Here is a 19,193-nt window from a genome sequence, read left to right as displayed (position 1 = left end):
GCAGAATGTATTAGTGTGAGTTCAAGTCCAAGTACTGAGGGAACAATGCTGTTCATTGGTGGTGGCATTGGTGGATGAGAGGCAGCTATAACAGTGCTTTTTTTCTATGGTGGGTTAATCTGGCCATGGCCAATTTTTAAAAGTGGATATCAGGTGCTGATGATAGATTTTGACAGTGCCCATTGCCCTTCTACCCACAAAGCATATTATCTGAAAATGAACATTTGCGAAACAGTTGAAATGTGTGTGGATGTAGACATTTAGAGTGATGGACATCATAAATGCAGCAAAGACAAATTTGGGGTAAAACTGCTAGTTTTGCTTTGATAGTGGATTTGGAGCTTTCTGCAGAGCACAGATGGCTTGTCCAGACAGTGCACCATGACAGCCAGCAAGAGGCTGCTCTCAATGCTTATGATTACCAACATTTGTTTTTGAAGTCATGTAAATGACAAGAAAAAGAAAATATATATATACGTATATATATTTAAATAAATATATTTGCTAAAGCAGTAGCTATTATATCATGCATTGTGAACAGATAATTTTTGCCATTTTTTGTCAATAGCTTTCCAAAGTAAATGTATGCGCGTGCACACGTAAATACCTGTCTGTGGAGCAACACGTGGGTGCAGTAGTGACCTCCTACCCGCAGGGGCGCTGTTACAAACCATGCGACGTCTTTATTATAACCGGCACCAGCACGCGGAAGATAACCGCCATTATAGCAAAGCAACCTCACAACGTGAGTGTGTCGTTGACGTGCACGCTAATAAAACGGTGCAATTTTTTAAATAAATACCTACCGCTGGTATTTTCTTGGAAGAATGGCGTACAGAGGACAAGGACAGAAGGTCCAGAAGGTTATGGTGCAGCCCATCGTATCCTTTTGTGTTAAAGACGCGGTTAAACCTTGCTACAGTAGCTTAGCAGCTAGGCTAACCTTTCTCATTAGCTTGCTAGCTAGTCATTCATTTCCCGTGTTGTGAACGAGAAGCGAGTTTTAGCAGCGCTATATGATTAGATAACGACTTATTGAAAACATGTTATTAGTTTAAAACAACGTGGGAATTAATTATGATTCTTTGAAATTCATTCAAAGAACCAGTTAGTAAACAGCCGCTCTAAGTTACGTTGCTAAACGTTACCCATAGCACGCCAAACAGCATTCAACTATTCCGGTATTCTACTGTGAGGCTTTCTGACATACAAAGTAAATGTTGCTTGGATTAGTGGTTCAATATCTAATGAAGCATGTTTTAGGTGAAGTGGCGTCAGTAAGTTGTTTTATTACATTGACTGGTTCAGCACAGTTTTTCTGATGTTAAACGTGCTCCAGCCTGGACAAGTCAGAAAAGTCATCAGAAGCCCTTTAACGTTATGTGCAATCACTCTTTATGGTGAACATGTTTATCTTGTCAGTGTGTGTGTCTGCTCTATAATCTTAAATGTCCTTGACTCCATGTTTCAGAACCTAATTTTCAGGTATCTACAAAATGTGAGTATTTAGTTAAACTTTTATCCCCCCCCCCCCCCACAGTTTATTCAGATTTGTTTTGTATGATTTCTGGTTAAAATGGAATTCTCATCTCTTCTCATTCCCAGCGCTCACGTATCCAGGTCTGGTTGTATGAACAGGTGAACATGCGGATAGAGGGCTGCATCATTGTAAGTTATTCTTTTGGGCTTCTCTATTTTCATCGAACTAGTACAACGTGAAGGAAAACTTAATTCCCACAGTCAATTCATTAACACATGGCTGATGGACTATGTACGTAGTCGTTGAATACGGTCAGTAAGTAGGCTGAAGAGTCTGGAGGACATTCTACACTAAAGTTGAAGAATCTGAGCAAGTTGTTCACGTGTGATGGAACATAATCGACATCAAGATGCAAAAAACACAAGAAAAACAACCAGTGATCAGACTCGGACTAGAGTCCACAAGTTATTTGTTCTACTAGAGAAGAAGTCTCTCTGTTGGACCTGTTTTTGCCACTAAAACCCTGTCTATTGGCAATAAGCTACATGCAGGTGGTGGTGACATGGTGGCCAAACTACTTCTTCTCTGATATAACTGTCCGCTGCCCGACACATTTTGTCTAACATTCTGTTAGTATATACAATCATGTAATGTTTACAGTTAAATTAACGGTGTAAAACTAAAGTATAACTTTTTACCCTTGTTTTAATAATTTGCTTTAGCTTTATCAGAGCTGGCAAACGGATGTGTACACCGGGGAATCCGCCGTGCGCTAACCGTAGCCTGGTTCAGACGGTTCAAACAGCCGCCTCTCCTCGCTGTAAACACCGGGCACTGTGTATAACACTTACTATCAACACTTGCTCAACAACTAACTACAAATGTACGCTTTTATGATTGAAAGGATACTTTTTTTAATCAAAGGCAAATGTGGTAAGGGAGGGGGGATTTATTCAGTAATATCATAAAAAATAATTGACAGAAACTGGATACATTTAACTGCCTCCCATGGTTAGTGTTATGGTCCGCCTCGCTTTAGCAATACAACTTACACTGATAGATTTGTTCTTTTGTACACATTTCTATCATCTGCAGATGTCATACAGCATGACTTGTTTTTACTCACGGGGTTAATGTTAATGAATGACATCTTCCCACAAACTAAGTGGAACTATGTACATAATGCTGATCAAATCTCATAAACGCATAAATCCTCATGAACCGGTGGTTCATAAAGTTAAAACAAGCAATTTACGACAAATTTGTGCAGTTGTTGAATGTAATGAGATCAAGCCTCATGGAGGAATATGAGGGATTTAGGATAAGAATATGAAAATGTTCATGCAAACGGTTCCATCTCTGTCTTAAGGGTTTTGATGAGTACATGAACCTGGTCCTAGATGATGCCGAGGAGGTCCACATGAAGACCAAGAACAGGAAGCCGCTGGGTAATAAATACATTTTGATATGTTTTGTATCTTTGTCCCTGTGTTTAGCACTGATTTGTACACGTGAATATCGGCACACTTGATACTGTCACAGGTGTGATTTTTCAACATTAAACATCTGCGTTCCATTTAGGTGAGCCGGCTCCAGGGTGTGTTGTGCGTGCAATCTGTTACACCTGTGTGTTTGCTGTTATGACAAGTCAAAATATCTGCTGCAGAGACAATGAATTCAACTGAAGACATGTGTATCGCCAATATCGTGCCACCCCAAATCACAATTTAAAAAAAATTAATTGTCATCCCAAAACCGTGCAGTGCTGGCACTGTTTCAGAGTAAGCAAAACACACAAGCTGACTATGGACTAAAACCACTGTATATAAATTTGGGAATGAACTAATGACATCTTATCAAACCAAAACAAGTAATACCCTGTCTCCCAGGAAGTAGAAAGTGTTTAAGTTGCGGAACGTGCCTATAGATGGTGGTTGATGAGGCCTGGCATATTGTTTCTTGAAGCCCTTTTTTGGCTTGTACGTTACCTCCTGAACACAGCTGAGCTGTGAGGGGATGAAACATTCTACTGACACTAGGTTCCCTGTCGTCTGTGCACACTTGATGGGCACTCAGTGCTTTGTCCTAAAGTGAAGTGACTCTTTGTATCTCTTAACATCCGTCATCTCGCGCTTCTGATCCGCCGCCACTCTTGTTTGTTCCCCTTGTGTCTCCCAGGGAGGGTCATGTTGAAAGGAGACAACATTACCTTGCTGCAGAGTGTGACCGTCTAGGACAGCGACGACGCCTACACATCTTACCTTTCTTGGAAAGCAATGTTAACCTTGTTTTGTTTTTGCAAGTTGGTGTTGAGTATGTTTGTTTATACAACATGAATTTTGTACGTGTTTATTTCTAACACGTGGTTTTGAGAATAAATCATTTTTTTCCTACAGCTGTTTCTATTTTGACTTATTTCACTAAATGTGAATAATATCACGATTGTTTGCATGAGTATCATTGTGCTACTGTGCCACCTAGTGGCAGAAAGCACTATTCCAATGTGTTTATGTAGGTCAAGACTTTTCGGGTTTTTTGTGGGACTTTCTATCAAGCATGTCTAAACTGCATTGAGACACTTTGGGATGTTAGATTTTGCCGAGCTTGAAATGACTAAAATAAGATAGAGATGGGGACATATTGCTTGAGTGTTATTCTGCATGCAAAGTGAGGGTAACTTTGTCACATCAAACTGCACTGTAGTTAGTTTTTTCCACAAGTTGAAATGTAGTTTTAGATAACTACCACAAAATACCTGTATCCTTCTATCTTGGGCCACAGACATAAAACATTTGTGCTACTTGCTTGTGTCTTTATTGCTATAGAAAAGTAGGCTGATTGTACCCTAATCGATTAACGTAATGACGTAGTACAGCACTACGCACGCAACGTGTCCCTGTACTGTTGACTGGGAAGCCCCTAGCGCGGAGCTGCCAACGCCCGGCGTAAAGACACAAATAGAGGATACGGTACGGGAAAAAATATTTTCTTATTGCTATTGGGCTATATCTGTGATTTGTTTTTATGCTAAATGCTGTCAACGTCCTCTATGTTGTGCATCTGTTGTACATGAGTTGTGACTTTCGAATTATAATGGCTCATTCAACAACAGCAGCCGCTAAGGTTAGCTCAGCCTGTTAGCTTGGCGAGCTAATTGAAGAAGCCAGTCCGTTAGTTAGCAAAGCAAGCAGGCAGTCTAACGTTAGGCTTTAAAATAAACATCTCCGGCCTGTGTGACAGTAATATTTCACTTCTAATGTATTGTCGATTTAAGCGTTGTGAGAATGTTATATCGCTTTGCCTAATCTTAACGCTAAAGCAGTAAATTGCAAAAGATGTAGCTAACTGGTTACTAGCTAGCGGCTAGCTGGTTAACGAGCTGAATGAAACGGGCGTAACAAACGCTCCGTGATGTTACTTTTTTATTCTAAGCATGGTGTCGGATTATGAAACGGTTGCACAGTGTAACGTTAATGTTTGTGTGCTAGGGCAAAGGTTTACAGTATTGACTGGGTAAAAAAAGAGGGACAGTTACGTGAGTTCGTTTAAACAACCGGCAGGAAATGAGGCCAGATTGAGGCCGAGGATGCGGCCAAAATACAGCCGCTCTAACGGGAGCTGTTAGCAATAGCAGTCTCTCCGGTTCGACATCAAAACGTTCCTGTTATGTAATGTTTCATTAACGTTACACATACAGGTTGATCTCGTAGTTGCATACTGAGACGTGCCATGAAATGTGAGGACACTAATGCAATAGAAAGTATCTTTTGGATAACTCGTCCCAGATTGTGTCGATATTAATATACATTGCTTGGGATTACCACTTTGACTTGGAGTCTGCGTGTCAAGTATCAAACGGTCACATGTACCAGCATTCTCCTCTTTAATGCTGAAATCTCTGTTTCAGATGAACTTAGCATGAAGCTTGACCAACTATAGAGGAAAGGTTTAATAAATCACGACCTGCCCCCATGAAGCTGCGAGGATGCAGTGATATGTGTTTCTGTGGCTGGTAGGAGTAATGTTATTCCATTCACAGTAGAAATGCACACAGGTCATGTCTGGTGAGTCTTGCAAAACTTCTCGTTAGACACCGTGTTTAGTTCACAGAGTTGATCTTAGTAGTTTATGTTGTTGTGAATGTCAGCTGCTTTCACTACTGCTCTTCAGGCTGGCCTGCCCTCAGAGTGCTCGCTGGCCTACAAACACAAACGCGTGGATTAAGTCTGGAAGCATTATTGCAGCTGCAGCCAGTCGCCCTCTGTTGCCCTCGGCCATCGTCTTCCTGGGGTGTTTGGTTTAAGAGTTTGTCAAATGATTCAGAACTACTCCCATGAGAAGAAGTTCTACGCTTCCCTCGGTCACACATTGCTCCATGAAACAGACGAGCCCTGCAGGTCAGTGCGATACTTCTGTTCACACACTGTTGTGTGGATGTAACGGCCATCGCCATGCAGTGATACTGTGGTAAAAGGATTCCTCCAGACAATGGCAGGGCTTTTCCTTGCCGAACAGTTGGTTTGCGCAGCTTTTCTTTGATTATTATTTTTTTGTATGTTGGAAAGTTGAAGATCATCCGGCTACAACAAACCAGTAGAAGTAATGTCTACAAGTGGAATGATGTATGAAAAATGATCCTTTAAAAAAAAAAAAAAAGTGATTATTATTGTAATGCCATCATGACATCTTTAAATTTAATCTCATGAAGTTGTTTTTTTTGGCGAGAAACTTGAATACATAGTTATTTGAAGGAGATGTTTTCAAAGCAATACAAACAAGATATTAGAAAGTACTGATGACCTGTTTAACTTGATGAGCAGCTTACAATATACAATTAAAACTACTCGTTTTTAAAATCAAAGCAAGTACAATAATTTATTTACTTATCATTCAAATTGTGTGCGTTACTCAAATAACCACTGTAGATGACAAGTTAACACTGTACACTGACTTCGGGACGGTTATAATTAATTTTCAGGACGTTCTGGGAGGATGGGGGAAAGGAAGTCAGTCTGGAGCTGTGTTGTCAATTATCGTTCGAAGAAAGAAAATCACAATGGACCAAAGTCCACAATTCAGAATACAAAAAACAAATTGGAATCAGCCAAGAAAGGAGTTGAGGCTATAACAGACAGCAGGCGATATCTATGCTGCTGCATGGGTTATCAACGATCATCAATAATGGTCATCATCATGCACTCGCGTGAATGCGACCAGGTAAAATTGTAACTCAAGTTCTCACTTTGGTCGCTGTCTATTGCCCTGTTCCCAGCTTGAAAAGGTTCAAGGGTTCTCGGTAGTAGTGGAGTCTGAACGCCTACAAAGGGCCCTCCACAGCTCCACTTGTCCTGCAGAACGTCCCGTTATAATCACACATCAGCAATCACACCGGCCCGTCGTGTTTTGAACACAGTTCTGGAAGTTACCCATAACGGCTTACTGTCTGGAAGCCAAGAAAGCCTCAACTGTAACAGACAGATGAAGCCCGCGATATTACACATCCTGTGTCTTCATTCTTTGCACATGGAGGATATCAAAGTCTGCTGTGCAAATGCCCTGTTTTATTAATTGTGTCTAGTGTGTAACCTTTTCACATGTATATTTTCCCCTCGTCGCTGCACAGTTTAGTCTACAGATGTGGAAACCTCTGAAGCATGAAAGAAACGTGCCTTTACTCAAGGTTGCAAGCTGTTGGGTCTGCGCCTCCGTCTGGGCCAGGTGGCAATTACCAGAAGCAGCTCTACACTTTAATCTCATTTTTTTGTTTAGTACTCTACCACAACGTCTGGTACAGGAAAACGTTGTACTTCTTGACCAGGTGTTTCTTGGTATGATTTCATTTTTGCCTTGCGATTAATACAGAAAACATTTATTGGGGGAAATAGTTTGTTGTTAGCAGTCAGCAACATTGGACACTTTTGACAGAAGTCTGGAGCTTTGACCTTATTTAAGAAAAGAGCTGTTTGAAGTGGGTCGTAAAAAATGCCCCTCTGCTTCCTGTCCCAGCTCCCACCAGGAACATACTGGGACTAATCAGATTGCTCCATTAGAGGAGAAGAAGAATTAAATACAATTTGCATTCAGTATCGTATGCCCACGGTCAGCTTTTATTGTTTGTTTCTCTGGTCTTGTTGGCCTTTTTTATTGAAGGGTTTTTAACATGGGACAAACACATGAATGCTGGCTGCAGCTAAATATTTTCATCATCAAGTAATATGCAGATTATTTTCTCGATTAATCATCATTTATAAATGGTGAAAAACTGATTTTCAGATGATCTGTTTTTCTGTCCAGCAGTCCAAAACTTAAAAACAATCAATGTACTATTATTAAAAAGATAAGCAGCTGGTTTGATGCTTTAACTGAATTCTATGGAGCTGCTTTAGTTTTCGGGGATCCTCAGTACGGTTCTTGCCGGCTCACTGTCATGGCTTTCTGGGACACGGGAATAGAACAAAGCCATCGTTAATGTCATAAGTAACACCTGTGCTTTTCATACTACAATAAGTCAAACTGTGTGGTGTCAAAACGGGCTGTTATGGTTTCTTGTAGGGCAGGCACTTGTTAGGGTGCAACTGAAGGGAAAACTTAAAAAACGACCATGTTGCTGTTAGGATTCTGACGAAGGCCTTGAGTTCACAATTACTTTTAGAGTAGTTTCTCTGTGTGCTACTAAGTGCTCAGATTCCAGTTCCAGCCATGTCTTTAGTCACTGGGCTCACTGGTCTGCTGCTCAGTAGAGAGCTGAGCAGTGAACCAGCTTCACTTGTGAACTGCATTGTGTCTGTGCCACCTCAGCAGCATTGAACTTAATCCTGAACATATTGACAAATTGTGACCCTATTTACAATGCGTTATTTGTAAAATATTAGCAGAGGACCCTATGATCTGTGGTTGGGCTGTCAATATTCAGCTCAAAGTGGAGCTCTGCGGCCAGTTAGCAAACTGTGTCAAGGACAAAATGTGCAACAATAGATATTTGAATAATTTGAATTTCAATGTGTTTTTGACAACGAATGTTCCAACGTCCTTTCATGACGGCCCTAATCTGTTGTTCCATGACACCTTTCAATACTAGAGTCAGACTAACACCAGTATGATTTGATTTCCACTCTGTTTCTTGGAAAATTGAGTGGAAAGGAGTCAAACCCCAATCTGGTGTTTTCCATAATTCTACGCTAGCACAGCCACAGGATGTTTAATGGCGTTGTGTGAAGCATATTTCTACAGTGTCATTTCTCCAGCTGTGGGTCTACATCATCCCTCAGTCTCCTAGATTATAAAACCTCATTTGGACATCTGGACACTACCATTGACCCTTGACGAGAGGTTAGGTTATTGATCTGTGACTGGACGGGGATTATCTCCCCAGGGTCTTGGACTTTTCAGATTTAGGCTGTCCTACAATTTTATCGAAAAGTGCTTTTACCAACAGTTTGTCATTGGCATTAATGAAAATGGCGTCTGGTGTTGAGCTTTCCAAGGTCTCCCCCAGATTATTGGTTCCCCCCCCCCCTTCCTGTGTGTCCTGTTGACATAACATGTCCATGCTGTCCAACGCAGCTGCTTAATGCCCCCCTCCCCCCCCCCCCAAAAAAAATCTACATTGTTTGCAACGCTTCTACGGCTAAACTGACTTCAAATCGTTTTTTTTACCTTCGGTCGGGCTGACTTTACAGTTAGCAAAGCCAACTCATCCATTCGACAGGGCCAGTGCGCAGCTTGTTAGCGGTACCACAGTTAGCTATAAGCTAAGTCACATCTGTGGTGCCTGGGCAGGAAACAGAGAACATGTTAAATGCAATAAGCGGTGCCATCGACTAACAAAGTTTCCCTCCATTTGTTTTTCCCTCCCACATCTCGAATGAGCAGCGACGACTGTTAAACGCAGCTATGCAGACCATCAAGTGTGTTGTCGTGGGGGACGGTGCGGTGGGTAAAACCTGCCTGCTCATCTCCTACACCACAAACAAGTTCCCCTCTGAATACGTACCTACGGTGAGTGGGCATTCCTATGCTCTACCTGTGTAGCTCTGTTTGTCATGTGATCAAATGAATTCAGCAGTAAGTCCATTTCATATTGTCAATGCTTCTGGCTGTTGGCTTGCTGCACAATTCACTAATATTTCAGATTTGTGTTGCTAAACCGTTGACCTCCTGCTGTGTGATCACAGACATCTTTGTGCCGTATCACCGAGAACCTGAGTCAATGTATTGAATATGCACATTTTAATAACACCTTATCTGTCCTCCCTTGTGGTAATAAGATGTATCATCATTCACTGTTTGTGGTCTGCTGCAGGTGTTTGATAACTATGCTGTAACTGTAATGATCGGAGGAGAGCCCTACACTCTGGGCTTGTTTGATACAGCAGGTATGTCTTTCTTCTTCCAACAGTTCTGTTCATCCACTTCATGTAACTGTTTCCTTACAAGACATTGTCATTATATACATTTACTGTCAAGAGTTTATGTGACTTCCATCCACAATGTATCTCTTGTGGGCGTAGGGTGTGTTCAGGATTATGTGAGACTGTGCTTGTGGACCTCGAACCCTCTCACGGGGGAAAAAGCACAATAGTATTTTGAGGTTAAATGAATCACTTTGAGAGCAAAATGAAGAGGATAGATCTATGAAGACTCATGTGATCATTGTGAACAATGTAGATCTTTTTGTAGCAGTGGTGGGATGTAACTAAGTACATTTAGGATACTCAAGTACTGTACTTTAATGCAATTCTGAGATACTTGTACTCTATGTGGGTATTTCCATTTAATGTAACTTTATACTTCTAGTCCACTACATCTCAGAGAGAAATATTGTTCTTTTGACTTCACCACATTTATTTGACAATGTCAGTTACTAGTAAGGCTACTTTGAAGATTTTGATTATTTATGATTCTTTATACTAAATATAATCCAACGAATAAACTATGATGTATTGTTAAGTAGTGTTTACTACCCCACAGTGTTACTCTGGGGTAGTAAACACTTCAGTCATAAACACATTGGTTGGATAAATATATATGGTGATGACAAAAGAAGAGAGTCACACACACACACACACACACACACACACTTTCAGTTTCACTTAAGACTGAAGGTGCCCTGTGGTTCTGGTGCTGTGCATCCCCCGCTTAGTTCTTTAATGATGATGATTATAATCCACATGACGGCCAGACAGCGAGAGGTAAACGTGTGTGTATGTGGTGTCTCTAGGTCAGGAAGACTACGACAGGTTACGCCCTCTGAGTTATCCCCAGACAGACGTGTTCCTCGTCTGTTTCTCCGTCGTGTCCCCCTCCTCCTTTGAAAACGTCAAAGAAAAGGCAAGTCAACCCCTCCATGCTTCATTCTCACGCCACTGGTCTTTTTCCCACTACGTTGTGACGCACAGAAGCTTCTATTCTTCTCGATAACGTAGCTGCACGGCACACACTTCATGAACGTTAATAACAATGAACAGTCTCTAATCATTTCAGAAAGACTCTATTTTTGTGTTGGATCTGAACGTTGTGACCTCCACTTGACGGCTGATCAAACCTGAGTCGGTGTGGAGGAAAGCTCACTCATGAAAAGCCCGATGTTCAATGATTGAGACGCAGCGTGACCCTGTCCTTTGTGTATCCAGTGGGTTCCAGAGATTACCCACCATTGTCCAAAGACCCCATTCCTGCTAGTTGGGACTCAGATCGACTTGCGGGATGACCCGTCCACTATAGAGAAGCTGGCCAAGAACAAGCAGAAGCCCATCACTCCGGAGACGGCCGAGAAGCTGGCGAGAGACCTAAAGGCTGTGAAATACGTGGAGTGCTCAGCCCTCACACAGGTAATGTATATGAATATATACTGTCACACACACACATAGACACTCTTGGATACACACGATTCACGTCTCAAAGGCAAGAACTAAGAAAAAGGAGGAAAGAGGAACATTGTGCCCCAGGCCTGTGCATGCTGCATTAGTTCTAGAGGATGTTGCTAATTATAGATCACCAGATGTTCCTCGTATGGTTAAGAGCTTTCCTCAGACCGGAGTGCTTCCTGGTTTATGTGTGTTGAGTGTGTGGTAGAATCTGTAACTTCAGAGTGGAGTATTGTAGGGTTTATTGTGAGGAGGGTCAGTCCACGTGTCATCTACAAACCTCTCCAAAACAAAGGTCCAGTGGGAGTGACCCTGATCTGGTCTCTTTTTTTACTTTTTTCCTCGAAATCTGCCAGTACACGTGGGCCTTGGGTCCTGTCCTGGGGTCTGCTCCCTACACCCGGGCTGCAGTGGGAAAGTCCTTTTTGCTTTGGAAGGTTCCTCACTCAGTGGAATGACTGGAAGTGTCTAAGTGGCCGCCATGATCAGAGCTGTTTGAATTCTCTGAATTTTAAGGAAAGGTGCTTCAATGCTTCCTTTATTAGCTCCTTTAGCATAGGAAACACTGGACCTTCCTTTACCAAAGGAAAGAAGATAATGCCGCCCCACAATTCCTTGTGGCGACAACATTTAAAGTGACGCACCATTCAGCCGTCCATGGTCTAACAGTTATACTCATACTAGGGCTGGGCGATAAATCGATTTAATCGATTAATTCGAATGTGTGCTTTAAGGCGATGTGTTTTATTGAAAATCGAGAAAATCGCCCCCACCCCTTTTTCCCGTAGTAGAGTGCGCGCGCATTGTTTACAAACTAAAACAATGGCGGCCAGCAGCTTCACTGCTGCCGCCGCCACCTCACAAAAACAACCCAGCATTTTGGAGACATTCACCAACTGTACTCCGCATGAGAAGAAGAGTGCCCGGTGGAAAGCCATCACGGATGCAGTCGCGATGTATATCGCAAAAGATATGGTGCCCATATACACCGTGGAAAAGCCGGGGTTTATTCACCGTCTCAAAGCTTTGGACCCCAGGTACGTGCTACCAAGCCGTAAACATTTTTCTGACGTTGCCTTGCCTCGGCTGTACAATAGTACACGCCAAAGGATCTCTGCGGAGCTGGAGGGGATGTCATTCTACTCCGCAACAACTGACCTGTGGTCCAGCAGGTTGACCCAGACACCGATCCACTTGACTGGTGGAAGCGTCACCAACTTAACTTTCCAAGGCTAAGTACTTTAGCAAAGAAATACCTCTCTGTGCCAGCTACAAGTGCCCCCTCTGAGAGGCTTTTCAGTGTGTGGGGGGGGCATTGTTACATGCCACCGTGCATGCCTGAAGCCAGAGGTAGTAGACAGGCTTGTCTTCCTGGCAAAAAATATTTAGAAAAAACATGCACTACTGTTTAATACTGTTGGTTATGTTGTGAATGCACTTGATTTTGTTTACATGCACTTATTTACTGTGCAAAATATGTTATGTTGATGTTAGATCAGATGTTGCACTTTTGAAAATGTGAATGTTAAAGGGTCATATACATTTTATTTCATGCTGTGTTTGTATCAGTGTATTCAGTTAGAAAAGCTTACTGTAAAAAGTTACATTTGCACAGTTGTTTACAATGGAAGGCTACTATTTAATGCCATTTAATGTTATGTTTAATTTAATTTTATATTTAAATGATTCAGGCAAACAAAAGAGTGACCAAATACTTTTTGTATACTACAGGCACCTTTCTACAATGTTCAGGTTTTGTTTGCACTTTATTTTTATCAACCTACTTGGGAAAATCATCACAAAATAAAAGAAAAAATTGTTTTCAACAGCTTCTGTCATCTGCAAAAAATTTTGGGGGAAAAAAATCGATTTAAATCGTGAATCGGATTTTTTGTAAAAAAATCGGAGATTTTTTTTTTAGGCCATATCGCCCAGCCCTAACTCATACAGTCATAAAGTCATGTGAGTCATGTTGATGAATATGAATAGACGATGATAATCCTTACCTTTCATTGCATATGTATTTATTTACTTCCAACATGTAACAAATAAGTCAAGAAAAATGTTTTAGTGGGATTTTTGCAGTCCTTTTGTTCATGACATCATAATTACGTAGTTTCGTGAAAGTGAAGTTGGATTCTCTGAGCACCACGGTTGTCTTTTCCTAACTCCTCATGACATGTCAACACACTTTCACAATGGGCACAGAGCCGCTTTGGAGGACACCGACTTGTAATAGCACATGAAGACGTGAAGTTATCAGTAAGTTAACAGCTGACTAGCTACGGGTTTCCTGTGGGAGCGAATGTGGAAGTGTTGCTGTTTGGAGTTTAAGAGAAAGCTCATGTTTTATTATCAAGCCGTGGTTGTGCAGACAAGCCTTTGATGACTAATACTGAATGTAAAAGATGGAGCTGTTCAGGTTACCCTGAGCTCCACATGCACGTAAGTGTGCAGGGAGTTTAGTACCAAATAAAGCCGTCAGATACAGTTTCCATAATCGGTTGGCTGAGATTTTCAAATGAATTTCTGCTCACAATGTTTACAATATGAAGTCATTTCAAAGTGTGACTAGATCGAATGAATTCTATGCTATTAGTGGAAATGTAGACGACATGAATTAGCATTAGTACCATTAGCATTGTGGTACTTGTGTTGGATTGTCTGATTGATAAATCAGTCGGTGCTTTCCTGCGTTTATCTGCTCAATGGAGAACATGTCTGTTAGAAACAGGAGGAGGGAAGTGAGCACAGAACAATAGTGTTGGCACCCACCCCTCTGCTCCGCCCCTTCCTTCCTCCTTCCCTCCCTGGCACAACTGTTGCATAGCTGCTGATGTCATTTCCTGTTTCCCGTGAGGGATCTCGGCGCTCTGTCCGTAGCCCCGCCGTTCAGCGCCTCTCTGCCTCTCTTTCAACGCTCATCAGCCCGCCGCCGCCTCGTCCTGTGACTCCCGTACCGTCTCGCTGCATTTCACACAAACGCTTTCCTCCTCGCTCTGCCACGTTCCTCCTCCTCCTCCTCCTCCTCCTCCTCTCTCTGTGTTTCTGTGCTAACTGTGCTGTTGTTCTCTTCCCTCTCCTGCCGCTGTAGCGAGGGCTGAAGAATGTGTTTGATGAAGCTATCCTAGCTGCCCTCGAGCCTCCTGAGACGCAGAGAAAGGGGAATTGCTGTATATTTTAACCCTCCTCTGTGCCACCGCTCTCATCTCCTCCTCCGATCGCCACTCTTTTTGGCATTTTCCATTCATTCACCTCCTCTCTCTCCTTTCCTCTCTCGGTGTATTTACATGTGCTGCTTTTGAAATGTGGACCAATCCCAGCTCATCTAACCCCTGCTCTGTATTGAGAGGGCACTACAACTTGTCTTTGTCTCATGTGCTCATGTGGCCCCTCATCACTTCAATGACTTCACTCGTTGCCTTTTCTCACCTGCAACTGCTGACATTTGGTCTGTTTGGTGTGCTATTGTATGTTATGTCTTACCTCTGGAGGGATTCAGGGCGACTTTGTTTTACATCATGAATCTTCACCTAGAGGTGAGCAATGTGTCGAATATACTCGATGCATGGCGACCTGTTCTACGTGGGATGTAGTAAATTATTTAATTGCAAACATCGAGTACAAATTGTCCCGTAATATTTTTAAGCTGCCGGCTTTAAACTTGCGTTGGCGTTAAGCTTCTCGGTTTAAGTTCTGATTTCAAGATGTAAGCGGCCTTTGGTGGATGCAATGTCCCATTAAGTCCGTCAGTAGGTCCACCAAACAGCTATTTTAGAGAAAATATAGAGATATATATCATATATTGATGCATAGCCTGAAAGTACCCAGCTACCCAGCCCTAACTTCACCGCTGTATTATTCCTAGTTCGGCTCCTTGGGCCCCGTGCTTATTAATTGGCCCCTGGCCAACAGTAGAGCGGTGTGTCACTGAGGATGTAGGATGTCATTTGGGATGTGGCCATTGTTTTAGTCAGCCGTTCCCCTCTGTATTGTAGTCGTAGTTCATGTGGGGAGGGTTTGGCTCCTCACTGAGGTTGATCCCAACACTAAAGAGAGCTTCCATTTGAATGTATAGTTTGTGATACTGTTGTACCCTGATTACACAGAACTTGGGAATTATGACTATGGTTTCATGTTTTCATGTACGTGAGTCATATATAGGAAGTGTTTGGCCATCTTGACAACATCCCCACTAACACAGGGTGCTGTGGTGGTGGGGGGGGGGGGGGGGGGGGTTGTTCCCCATCACTGTAACATACTCTCCTGTTAAATTACAGTAAACTTCTGGCTGCAACAGTCTGAAGCTGTTATTCTACAGTGTACCTACTGTAATCTACAACAGCAGTCTATTACTGTAAAAAGTATTACAGTACTGTGCTTTACAGTATGATACTGTCAGTTTGGTTGCCATCATACTCAGTGTTCAGACTGTAATCTCCATTGACAGTATTTTACTGTAAAATGGGAGTACCTTGGAATGTGACTGTTACAGTATCCTCATGCTAAAATCCAGTGTGAATGGACACTTTAAACGAAGGGTGTTTGGCGTCTGACTCGCCTTTTTTCACCCCGGATGGTTTTGCACTTAATGACTGTCACCGACACCATGATCGTCCCGTCTTATTGCTCTGGTTCATAGCTAAGCTACACGCATCTACTCAAAAACGCTTTCTTCCTGACTTGTTTGGCCCGAACGTTCTTTACATATGACACACGAGCCATTGCCTGTGGTGCACATCCTGCTGTCTTGAAAGTCCAGATAATAATAAAAAAGAAAGAAAGAAGCTATATTTGTGTGAAATTACCTGTGAAGTGAATGAATAAAGGACAAGTGAACTTGCTCTCCTCTCTCGCTCTCTTTCTTTTTCCAGTGCTTTGTCACAGAATGTAGTCGCGTTAATAGAGTGAGTTAAACAGCGCCGAGGGGTTCACTGGTTCACTGCACAGTGCAGCTCTGGTTACTTCACATGACCACGCTCACGGGGTAAGCAGCTCTGCTCAGAGAGAGAACACATTCACCTCTGAGAGAACACCCAAGTTGTGGTGATTTTTGTTTTACATATTTGGGATCTGGATGAGCAGAGGCTGGGAAGTCACAGACAAACAGGTCGGCGTGGTGTGAGAATGCTCACTTTTCCATTTTGTGTTGTTGGGGGGCACGCTCCCTTTTTCCTCCACGTTCTTGTTTTCTTGCCTTTTGGTTTCAGCTGTCACATGTCAGCTACACTTTGCACTCAAGCATGCATGTGATTTGTCTTGATCCCTGATCTGATTTGAAATATTTTACATTTTTGTTGTTGTCCCCAACTGCACATTTTCTCCACTGCCTTATGACTCGCTACTTACTTTTGTTCTCACCCAGTTATTTTCCCTTTGTTTAAGCTGTTATTGTTTGTTTATCTCCCCCCTCGCTCTACCTTTTTGTTTGACCTGTGTGTGTATGTATGTGTGTGTGTGTTTGCGTTGTCACTTCAATTGAGCCTGTGCTTGTGTGTTTGTGTCCACAGAAAGGCCTAAAGAATGTGTTTGATGAGGCGATATTGGCTGCACTGGAGCCTCCAGAGCCCAAGAAGAAACGCAAATGTGTGCTGCTATGAGAGCCTCCTCCCTTTTCGAAGCACACGCACACACACACATACATACATACATACATACATACATACATACATACATACATACATACATACATACATACATACATACATACATACATACATCTTAAATACACACACACCCCCTGCAGCCACACCCCCTCCTTTCCCCTCGCTCTGCTGCGGTTGGTCGTCGGCGTTGCCCTCCACAGAGAGGACTAGAAAGAAGGAAAGTTTCCCATAATTCTCTGCAATAATAAGAAGCTTCAGCCCGTCGTGGCCGACCAGGCTGCGGGGGGCCCAGAGGACGAGGGGTCCGGATACAGAGCTCACACAAGTAGAATTCACTCTGTCCAGCTTTCTGTCAGTGTTGTGGCCCGAACAACTTTTTAGATGCCCATGGATATAATCCCAGCCCCCCCCCCCCCCCCCCCCCCCACCTCGACGACAACACTCGTCAGCCGATCCCTACGTTTCTTTCTCAGCGCTACCAGAAGAAATGCTAACAAAAGTAGTGTTTGTTACCCCCCCCCCCTTTCTTTTTCTCCTCAAACACATGACATGTCTGAGATATTTATTCCATGTTCCAGATAGATGCGCTCCTAACCACTATGGAGACGAGGTCTGACAGGACTCAGCAATACGGCGAAACCTCCACACAGCTCTGAGGAGACTGAATGAGTAGATATTGCCATCTAGTGTCCATTTGGAGCGAGGTAACCACTTGAAGAGCTTAAAAGGCGTCCAGTAGCAACGGGTCAGTGGACCGCAAGGAATTGGGCCTTTTTAGATGCAGGGAACTTAAACAGTGTTAGCAGAGCAAGCGGTGTGCTCTTGATGGGGGGGGGGGGGCGAACGGGCCCAAGGACCATGGACGGGTGAAGCAGGATGCTGTTTGAACATTCTCATCCCCTCAACACTTAGAACAGGCACAGCAGAGACATCCATGCAACAGCTCCTTGGAGTGCACTGGCAGCCTTTCCACCAGAGGTCTGTCCGCTCTGCTGTACCCGTTCAAAGGGCACACGGTGCTGCATGTAGCCGAGCCCTTGGTCCCGGTTCTAAGTGATGAGGGTGAACAGATGTAATTGTAATGTAAGCTTGCACACGATGTTGATGTAGGCTCCAGATGTTTTTACCAAAACAAATTTTGTTTTCTTCATTATTTTTTTGTTCGTGCTGTTTTTTTTATTTTATATATATATATATAAATAAATATATACAAAAAAAAGGTTACTTTGACTCCTTTTACATTTAGGGGTGGGAACTCCTCTGAACTCTTCCCTGCCAGTTTATACCAAGGAAAAGCTGTGATTGGTTGATACGGCAGAGGCTGTTGAGATGATGTGTGATCGGTTGGTTCTTGATCTTCTTTACTGGTGGCTTACAGTTGGGTCGATTTCCAGCCCAAGTCAGTATAATTATTATAACCTGTTGTTGTTTTGGTGCAAAACCAAATGCTCTGTCGAAAGTCTTTGTTCTTTGTATATGCATTCTTTAAAAAAAATATTAAACTTATACCTTAATTGCCTTTACCACTTGTCCCTTGCTGTTCTGTGTTCACCACATTGTTTTTAAATACCATGACTGGCATTTTCTTTTCTGTATGTTAGCTTCTATTTTAATAATTTCAAGGGAAATAAGTACTTTTTAAAAAAATCCTCAAACGAAACGGCTTCTTACCAGAGCACATATTTATATATAACTATATTTATTGAGCAAATTGGGGACCACTACATCCATTGAATCTGTTGTTTCACTGGATGAGCCGGTCATGGCATGTTCAGCCAGCAGGAGGCGCCGTCCACCCACACGTGAGCATCTCAGGTGTTCCAAAAGTTGGAAGAACCTGATGCTATTCACAATCCACTGAACTCCATTTATTCCTGCTGTATAAACAGATTTTAGGTATTGATAATAGCAGTGTATCGCATAGAGTGGATTGGGTGCGAGTATGGCCCACAGTTATGATGAGGTAAGCTGAAACTCCCATGAAGAGCATTTTAAAAGTATAAATGCAGATTTCATCATTTTTTAGCAGGCTCATGGTTATCTCATCGTTTTAGCAGTAACGATGCATGAACACAGCATATTAGATTTACTCTATGTCCATGAATCTGTGAGCCACGCTGCATGCTGGGAGGATTCCCACAACACCTATGTCCTAACAATCACTTGATGAGCTCAACACGAATGTATACCAAGAACATGAATGCTAATCGTGGTTTCGACTCTTCTCATTTAGCCTAGATT

At 42.6% G+C, this 19,193-nt stretch overlaps 2 protein-coding genes across 2 annotated transcripts; both read left to right on the top strand.

Moving 5' to 3' along the window:
- The first annotated feature begins 728 nt into the window (after positions 1-728).
- snrpe (small nuclear ribonucleoprotein polypeptide E) lies at positions 729-3,875 on the top strand. Its single transcript, XM_079296887.1, has 5 exons — positions 729-881; positions 1,472-1,498; positions 1,606-1,668; positions 2,850-2,928; positions 3,659-3,875. The coding sequence occupies exons 1-5, from the start codon at positions 828-830 to the stop codon at positions 3,712-3,714; spliced, it is 279 nt and encodes a 92-aa protein (XP_079153013.1). The 5' UTR covers positions 729-827; the 3' UTR covers positions 3,715-3,875.
- Positions 3,876-4,394: 519 nt separating this feature from the next.
- On the top strand, positions 4,395-18,475 carry cdc42 (cell division cycle 42). Its single transcript, XM_079265920.1, has 6 exons — positions 4,395-4,449; positions 9,353-9,478; positions 9,783-9,855; positions 10,701-10,810; positions 11,113-11,310; positions 16,857-18,475. The coding sequence occupies exons 2-6, from the start codon at positions 9,374-9,376 to the stop codon at positions 16,944-16,946; spliced, it is 576 nt and encodes a 191-aa protein (XP_079122046.1). The 5' UTR covers positions 4,395-4,449; positions 9,353-9,373; the 3' UTR covers positions 16,947-18,475.
- Positions 18,476-19,193: the final 718 nt, after the last annotated feature.

Source organism: Melanostigma gelatinosum, assembly GCF_949748355.1.
Source record: "Melanostigma gelatinosum genome assembly, chromosome: 3".
NCBI lineage: Eukaryota > Metazoa > Chordata > Actinopteri > Perciformes > Zoarcidae > Melanostigma > Melanostigma gelatinosum.
Note: the sequence above shows the minus strand (reverse complement) of the source record. Positions and strands in the feature narration are given on the sequence as shown.